This window comes from Vidua chalybeata, chromosome 1 (assembly GCF_026979565.1).
Source record: "Vidua chalybeata isolate OUT-0048 chromosome 1, bVidCha1 merged haplotype, whole genome shotgun sequence".
Taxonomy (NCBI): domain Eukaryota; kingdom Metazoa; phylum Chordata; class Aves; order Passeriformes; family Viduidae; genus Vidua; species Vidua chalybeata.
Window position 1 is genome coordinate 51,582,978 of NC_071530.1, and position 9,089 is coordinate 51,592,066.

The 9,089-nt window shown below is 39.4% G+C and overlaps 2 protein-coding genes across 6 annotated transcripts in view; one reads left to right on the top strand and one right to left on the bottom strand.

The window, feature by feature from the left end:
* TPK1 (thiamin pyrophosphokinase 1) overlaps positions 1-4,342 on the top strand; it is a 294,653-nt gene extending 290,311 nt beyond the window's left edge. For 3 of the 4 annotated variants that reach the window (XM_053955972.1, XM_053955892.1, XM_053956092.1), the window contains one exon: positions 4,059-4,342. In XM_053955972.1, coding sequence (XP_053811947.1) covers positions 4,059-4,177 — 119 coding nt within the window. In that variant the 3' untranslated portion in view covers positions 4,178-4,342. The remainder of the gene's footprint in view (positions 1-4,058) is intronic. The other variant, XR_008433490.1, reaches the window with a different exon arrangement.
* Positions 4,343-5,635: 1,293 nt separating this feature from the next.
* Positions 5,636-8,486, bottom strand: SEC61G (SEC61 translocon subunit gamma). Of its 2 annotated transcripts, XM_053956267.1 has the most exons (4): positions 8,389-8,486; positions 7,596-7,695; positions 6,525-6,627; positions 5,636-5,741 (listed from the first exon to the last, which is right to left on the bottom strand). In XM_053956267.1, the coding sequence occupies exons 2-4, from the start codon at positions 7,687-7,689 to the stop codon at positions 5,732-5,734; spliced, it is 207 nt and encodes a 68-aa protein (XP_053812242.1). In that variant the 5' UTR covers positions 7,690-7,695; positions 8,389-8,486; the 3' UTR covers positions 5,636-5,731. The 2 variants fall into 2 exon arrangements, with proteins under 2 accessions (XP_053812242.1, XP_053812163.1); XM_053956188.1 differs by lacking the exon at positions 8,389-8,486 and having other exon boundaries at positions 7,596-7,714.
* Between the last annotated feature and the right edge of the window lie 603 nt (positions 8,487-9,089).

A 9,089-nucleotide genomic window follows, 5' to 3' on the forward strand; every position in this document is an offset into this window, starting at 1 on the left:
TGGTCCTTAGTCATTTGTGGTGACAGTAGTGAGACCCTGACACAATTTGGTTTTGCCATATATGACAAGTTTAGGATGAAGTTTTTCTCTGAACGTGCCTCCCTCAGGCACTGCTTAAGTGCAGCTTCTAAGATGTACATGAAATATTGATTGATATGTTTTTTAGATAGATAAGCACTCTTCTCTGGACTGAACTTTACATGTCCTAAATAATACACTGGAACATAGAAATTATGTTTATAAGTCTACTAGATCATGGATACATTCATTAAGAGGACTTACCTGATATTAAGAGTATTTTTGTAGCACTTGATATGATGACCTCCAATCTAGTTATAACTAGGGTACGCTATTTCTCGGTTTCCAGGATTATGTACCAGCCACTCAAAAAGAACTGATTTTCAGTACCAGCCACTCAAAAATAACTCCCTTCTGTGGTAGAAGTATAAATAGGATGAGATTTTAAAATAAATTTTTAGGTTTGGGGTTTTTGATTATTTCTGTAACTTAATTACCTATAGGGCGCATTCTGTTAACATTTCCAAATGTTGTTCTTGCATCCATAAGACTTATGAATTTTCAAAGTTTTACCTCTGAGATTAATATTTTTCATATAGCATCCGCAGATTTGTATACGCTTTTTAAATTATCAGAGTAAGAGCAATGAAATAGTGGAAATTGCCAGTCTTGTGATTACTGAGATCTCTTCTGTCATGTAATTTGGTCAGCAAAAAAGATGTCTAAGAAGTAATGATCTTTGTGATTATGCTTCTTTGGGAAGTTCACCTACATGCCTTCAGTTTTCTTCTCTTAAATTATGTCCAACATTCTCAAACCCTGGCAGATTGAAAGACCATCTAAACAAAACAAATCTGCTAGAGAAACATTCCTCCACTACCCCAACAAAGTCAGTCCTCTCCATGCCCATATTTAGGTCTGAATAAGTGGTATGCTGCAATCCATCAGACAGAAATTTGTTACTGGTAAGAACATAAGGCACATCATAAAAAACTGTCTCATTATAGATTTCATTGGGTGGGGAGGGATATTGATGGGGTTTATTTCTCCCCCTCCAAAAAAGGCAGGAACAGCATTTGCTTTTAGTACTGAAGTCCTTGCTGGCTTGATAGATAGAGAGTAATGAAAAAATAGTATAGCTACAGAGGAGGAGCTGGGTATTTTCCTCATCAACAATCCATTATCAGTAAACTCAGTTTGATTGGAATCAAAGCACTAAACAAAACTTCTAATGCTGGGGGGTATTTCAGTTATTCACTTATGGGTTTATCTAAATCAAGTCTTTAAAGAGACTACTATTGGTCAAAAAGAAAGCTTTCAATGATCCAAAATAACATTCCTTTAATTAAAAAATTATAGAATTTCCAGAGTTTTTGAGATTTGGATTTTTTTTTGATCGCAGTGTGGAATCCTGTATTAAAATTGAATTTGGTACCAAATTATAGCAAAACTATAAATACTAAATAGTAAAAAAAAAGGTGGATTTCTTTGGAATCTATATCTTGAAAAGTAATCTCAAAGGTGAAAATGGATGTTTTTCCCCAAGACATAAGTTCTTGGTAGGACTTAACAAATAGCACTAAAATTCATTTTTAAAAAAGGAAATGGATCAGATGTGAACTGATAAAACTTACCACTTCTTTGACCTTGTAAACTTCCATCAGAATGCATGACACAGCAGGAAGTTTGCCTAGCAGCAGTAGGTTTGCACATCCTCTTGTTTCCTTTACCAGCTCAAACCTAGGCTTTTACATTAATTACTGTTCATTTATTGAATGGAAAAACATACATTTTTAATTATGTTAGTTGAAATGTTGGCTGATTGTGAAACCACGTGCTTGGAATTGGTCCATTTGAGCCATGTGAATCAGCAGTACTGTTTCACAGTTTGTGCATTTTTTTCATTTCAATATTTCACACTGTGATCCTTGCCCAGCAGAAAACCTGATAAAGATTAAAGGCTCCATCTAGTGGGCTAGAGTTTTCTATTGAAAGTGGGAAAAAAAAAAAAAAAAAAGGCTCTCATTTTCACTTGATTTTATGCACTAAGAAATATAGCTTTAGATTTTGTTTCGTTAAGCTGCCATGTTGTTGTTAATTCTTGACTTCTGCAGAGCCATTATTTTATATGCAAAACTGTGAAACATTAAGTATTATTCTGAGTCTTGAGCAAGAAGCAATAAATGATACTAAATGAGTGGGTTTATACAGCAGTTCATAAAAAAAGTTCTTCCTCCCCACCCCCTTCAAGTTTCAATATATAGTAACCAAAAGAAGGTAATTTGTGTGACAGGAAATGTTTTAAAGTATTTAAGCTTCTTTCCTACTTAAAACTGACTGGAAACACTCATAGCTTGACCACAGCACTTAATACAATATTTTGGGAGTATTTTTACTCAGGGAACTCTACCCATGTGTTACCTTAGCATTAGATGACTTGTTCACCTGCGAACGGTGAAATCTGTGTTTTCTGGCAAGACACAGCCCCTGTGGCCTCTGTGTCTTCCAAAGGCAAACACCAAAACTCATTCATCCTGGCATTTGTCTAGGAGCCTGCCTGGTACTGTTGTGGGTCCAAAAGCATCCCGACAGAATCTAGCACCTTTATTTTTGATATAGTACAGTAGTACTGGGTTTTTTTTTTTCATTTTCTCTCTGCTGGATTTCTGCACTGCGTTGCAGTTACGCTCCTAGCTCCTGGACTTCAAATGGCAGGACTCTTCCATTTGCAGTAGTGAAACTTGGGTGTTACTCTCATACCAACAAATTCAGCTAGCAGCTGAAACCTCCTCTTCAGTTCACTTCAAGCTAGTAACAAGTGTAGGAGCAGGAATAAGTAGCAGCAAGCACAGATTTGGCAGAAGAGATACTGAGCTACATGTCTTGGCTTTTGTCCGAATGTCCTTCCTCTTAAAGCCATAGAGCCTGGCAAGATCAGTTCCTCCTGTGCAGCTTCCAGCAAGGGGCAGACAGTGCATGCATTGTAGTAATGCACTACACCCAAGTTTACTATAGCCAGCATTCATATCCAACACTGGAAAATGTGTCTCCTGTGCAAATCACAAAATCAAGCTTACTAAGTTGTTTTGCATTCCTTTTGACCACAGGGAGATCATCCTTTGCATTAGATCACTTAATAGCTAATTCAGAGAATTCTTACTTTAGTATCAATGCACAATTTGGCAATTCTGGTAGGTCACACAAACTTGATCTTTCAGAACAATCCTCCCCAGCTGCAGCTCTCATTGTATCTTCCATGGAAATGTTTTTCTGAGGTGCCAGTAGGAAAGAGCCGTCATTTGGCTTGTTTTACAAGCTAAAGCAAAGGATAGTATTAGAATTCTTACTCTGAACCTTTCTATGAGCAAGGACTACCACAGAACTGAGTAGTTATAGAGTGCCTTTGAGGAAGTTGATATGTTTACAACATGCAAATGATGCCATCTCAAAAAGTCAAGAAATGAAAGGCAGAACTTAAACTCCATGCTTTGCTATTTGTTAGAGTAATGCCACTCTAACAAATGTACACAAACACCTACCTCACATGTAATAGAAGAAAAGATGCAAGTCCCTTAATTCAAAGTTGTTAAATAAAATCACTTTTAACAGCTGGCCTTTATTCAAGAACTGTTCAGGTTTTAAAAGATTATAGGCTTGTTGCTGAGCTAAAGCAAATCCCAAGTTTGGAGCTACAGTAAGATTCTCTTTGTTTTACTTTAAATACCTTTTCTAGCACTAATACTTGAACTGATTCTAATGAAATACAAATTTCCAGATGTGAAACTCTGAGGATTATCCGACACACTGCTTTTGAAATAACCTGCTGTAAACTCAAACTGTTAATTTGGGGATTAATTTATTGCCTCTTCAGGTAATTGAAAAATCTCATACAAGCCTTCTAACTAGGTAATGTTTGTCTGGGTTAAATTTATTCAGCTACTTTTTTGTTCTTTGTGGGAGCAGTGGTCTTTCAAATCAAATGCACTGATGTCCTTTTATTGTCTTAGAGAACCACTCAGTCTCTTCCTTACTTTTCACAGCTAACCAGGTGCTGAAGTTTGGAACGCTCGTCAGTACTTCCAACACCTATGACAACTCTGGGATTGTGACCATTGAGACGGACAAACCTTTGCTGTGGACAATGGCTATCAAGAGATAAGCTCAGCTACAGCTGCCTTTTCTGATCCAACACAACTCAAATTACTACAAAATTTCACTGAATTAAGACAGTAAAGCTGCTGCAAGATATAAGCAGGCACTGACTTTCTGTATTGAATGAAAAACAAGTCTGAAATAAAAGTCACTTCAGATTCAATCAAAATTACTTGCAGTAATAGAGTACTTCATTCTGGTAAATCAAACTACTTAATCAGAAGATGCATGAGCAGCCATTCAGTACAACCACAAACCAAAATGAATGTAAAGATACTGCTGCTGCTTATCTGGTTAGCTCAGGCTACTTTTACAAAGTATTTTATTCCAATACTTAACTGTTTTTCCCCTCCTGCCAAAAGGAAATATAGTACCAAGTTGCACATAGTATAACTGTATGACAAGGTGATAGCACCAAGATTAACTAACCTAATTTTTCTGTCCTGGTTTGTAACATATGTAGGTGCTGGTGAAGATTTCTCAAGAATAGTAATAATTGAACTTTTCTACTTAGGAAGCAAGTTGGTGTATCAGGTGTCCCAGTATTAAGTGCTTTTAAACTCTGTAACAGAAGTACCATTGTACCTTCTGCAAATACCAAATGCATACAGTAAGATTTTTGAAGTGGATTAAATGTCTTTATCTCAATCTGAGGAGGAAGAGCATTGCATCTACCAGAGTTTTTGCAGGTTTTGTTCTTAAAATCAAAATGTGCAATCATTTAAAATAATGGAAACTTCCAGGTCAACATGCAGGGGCCAATATGATTCTATATACAGAACAGGATCCAAAATGGGCATATATCCTATCCAATGGTGTGAGCAAATTGTGGATTTGCTAAAGGACTGCTTATTGTCTCTGACACCTAAATTATCCTCAAATGGTATATCTCAGTAATCAATTATGTTTGGGTTTTTTAATTATGTCATCAGAATAAGGACTGGCAATGCCATTTCTTTGTTTGGCACAAGGTTTTTTTCCACATCAAGTACATACTATAACCTAGCATGACTTCCAAATGCAGAAAGGAATTTGTTATAATTGTGATTCCAGAAATTAGTGACAGGAATTCCCATACACTTTTACAACACCACTTCAAAGGATACAGAAAGGCTGTTTTCTTGCAGTCTGCTTTTGCTGGAACAATGCTGTTCCAAAGCTTAATTTACTGCTTTGTAAACAGCTCCTGAAGAGAGGTCATACAGGTGTCCCCCATGGAAGCTTTCAGTATTTGACTGGAGAAAACCTTAGGCAACCTCATTAGAATGCAACACTGATCCAGCTTCAAGCAGGACATTGGAGTAAGATCTTCCAAGCTTCCTTCCCACATGAATGATTCTACTATGGTTAAAAGAAGTAACAAAACAAGTAAAGCACACAACTACTATTACCGGAAAAAAAAAAGCAAGCCTGTAGACAGGTATGCTCACATACACTTTAAAAAAGTAATAAGATGACAAGAACGTTTGAAAACGCAAACTGAGCTTGTTTAATATCAAACAAATTAAAGCTGTGAAATCATTGCAGCAGGTGTCACAACTGTCTTCTTCATGATGAATATTCAGCCACCTCTGTTGAGAGAACAAAGTAATCAGTTTCAACTAATATAGTGTGATCAAATGATCCCACCTAAAATTTTACTTATCCTCCCACCACTACCTTGTTAGGACAACCATCACAGCTTATCTCCCATTTTCAAACACTCCTTGCCTAGATGACCACTCTTACAGGTATAAGGAAGTCGTGGACACAGAACAGTCTTTAGCCTCTTCCAGTGCTGGAGAGGGGATCATGTTAGTCCTGGAGAATATGGTACTGTTAAGTATGTCAGTACCATGATGCCAGTCAACTTGAAGTTCAAATTTTCATTCATTCCAAAAGGGATTTTACAGGATGCAGTTACACATGAAACAATGTTTCAAATGTATCTAGCACTCAGTAAATGAAACAAGACCAACTTTGTTCTGTGCCCTGTCATCCTACAGCATACCCACTCCATTTTCTTTACCTTATCATCCATCCATTTACTTTGGATACCCAAACTATAAACTGGAAACAGTAAGCGCATATAAGATCCAAATAAGGTAAATGTTCTATGGTCAAACATACAATGAGGAACTGAAAATCAAAATATCTGATGTTCAGTTTTAAAGAAGAATACTCAGAAAAAACCTTAAGAATTATGGATCTAATGCTTTGCAGCATGCTGAATTAACATAAAGTTCATTAACATTGTTCATAAAGTCCTTTGCATAGACACTAAGGCAACATGAGTCTCGTAGGGCTCACTAATGTCCTCTGTTTAAAACTGAACAGGTAAAAATTTAGTGAAACTGAAGGCCATATTCACTTACACAATTATATTGTTGATTGGGATATGGATCAATTTGACAAAGAAACCAATAAATCCCATTATTGCAAAGCCTATTGCTGTTGCCATGGCAATCTTCTGGAACTCTGCAAAAAAACAAAAAAAAAACTTGTCAGGATGTCTCATGTATGGCGCATAGATATGCACCGCGGTGACCAAAGGAGAGATCTCTCTTTACAGAACCATGTTAACACTTCAAAGTCTGCACAGATGCCAAGAAACAAATCCACTTTTTTAGAAGACAGATGAGATTTTCAGAGAGAAGATGTGAATTTCTACAAAGAATGGCCAATCACAATCTTTTTTAGATAAGCAGAATCAAAAATACCCACAATTGTATGAATGGCAATTCATACAACATCTATCCCATTATGTTTCCTTTACATCCCTACAAGCCCTGAAAGTAATCTCTAATACAGCATCAAAACCAGAAAATCTATATTTATGTCTGTCACAGGAGGACAGCACCACAAGACCCCGCAAAAATCATCTACTTGGGATATTTTCAATTACTTTAGGACAGCAACCATGAAGTTGACTAAGAAGGTCAACAGCCCCGCAGAAACCTGCCAGTCTGACAAGGAATGAAGTTCCTTACGGATCTCAATAGCAAACTTAAGTCATAGACCTGTTCAGTCTGAGCATGTGAATAAAGCACTGTAACTTTCAGAGGACCAGCTGCATTCTGGTTTTAGTTATAGCTTCTCTCCAGGACCTCTCTAGTCCAAAACCTCCTCTTCAATACTCCCAGCAACAAAATTGTTACTGTCCTAGTTAGGCAATGACTAACAACTGTGGAGCACTGAATTTCAGCTACTTAACATCTCTCCTAAAGTGAATTTTAGTACTATTCACACACCTACAAACATGTGTTTATTATAGCCAGAACCTTAAACACACTGACATTCAGACAAATAAAGCTCAAGTTTAAATCTCATATTGGCAGCTGAGAAACATCCACAGCAAATGAATCAACAGAAGTGATGTATGGAAAGACACGTGCTAAGATACAAGACAAAATAAGGATTGTGTTCTGGTTTATTGTGTGCTTTACCTTTCCTGTCAGGCTTGGTGCATCTCTTAACAAGTCGTATGGAATCTTTTACAAACTGACGGCTGGGTTCCACAAATTGCATTACCTGATCCATGATTGCCTGCAAAGACAGACACATTTAGCATTAATGGTTCCACATATATACTGAAAACCAGAATTTTTTAATTACATTAGTAGCAGTTACCTACAGAATTTGTTAAAGGCTTAAGATAACCTAAAGTGTCATATTCCAACCTAAGATTCTTCCACTTTGCAGGAAATAAACATGAGAGCCTATTTCAAACTGCAAAGACAAAAGTATGGAAAATTGTGCCTTTCAGTCCAGAAGAGGAAAACAGCTCCACCACACTTGGGTATTCAGCTCATGTCCTACGCCATGTTTCTGAGAACACCACCAAAGGCGTCTAAATAGACAAAAGTCGCCGGTTTGAGGAGACCCCCACACCAAAAGCTACCGGGCCTGGTGAGCATAAAGAGAGAATGATGTGGCCGAGCCTTATTCTCACAGCAGCCGTGCGCCGGCATTGCCACCGCACGCAGGACACCCACCGGAGGGATTTGCTCCCACTAATCCATACGGACCGCCTGGTAGGAGCCTCCTGGTACGATGCCGGCCCCTCTCGCGTCCCCAGCGACCCCCTTCCCCCTCGCTCCGGCCTAGGTCCCCCTGCCTGCCGCAGTCCCGGCAATTCCCCATCCCAATCCCCGCTGCCCAGGCCCCATCCCTTATCCCTTATGCCCGATCCCCGTCTCCCAGGGCCGAGAACACCCGAACCCCCCGAGCCGCCCTCACCGCCGGCCGAGGGACACGTCGCACTGAGCAGCGGAGCGCGTGACGTCACCGCATCGGGCGGAACATGTTTTGGGGGCGGGGTTGACTTGGAGGTTTTTTTTTCCCCTTCCGGTTTCCGGGGCCTGGCGCTCCTCCCGCCTCGCCGGCGGGGACGGCCAGTGCCGTGAGGGCGGATCCGCCCTCCCAGCGCCTGTGCGGCTTTCGGCAGGCAGTGCGTTTGCTTCCCATGCGCTTGGAGCCTTGGGATCCGAGAGCGTCCTAGCGGGAAATAAAGAGAAAAAGGTGTCACTGTTCTCCCGGGCAAACAGGGACAAGGATGAGAGGACGTAGTCCCAAGCTGTGCCACGGGAGGTTTAGGTTGCACATCAGGTGGAATTTCCTTATAGAAAGGGTGATTAGATATTGGAACGGGCTCCCCAGGGAACTGGTGAAGTCGCTGTCCCTGGAGGTGTTTAAGGAAAGACTGAACGTGGCACTCAGTGCCATGGAATAGGTGTCAAGGTGGTGTTAGGGCATAGGTTGGACTCGATGAACTCAGAGGTCTTTTCCTACCTAATGGATTCTCTGAATATGCCTGTAACAAATGCTCTTCGGTGAAAAGATGAAAAAAAAAAAAACACCCAAAAAAAACAGTGTAAAACTTGGTTTTCAGGAATGCTGGAGCTATTGTGAACTAAGGGAGTTCATCACCTTTGAAACCA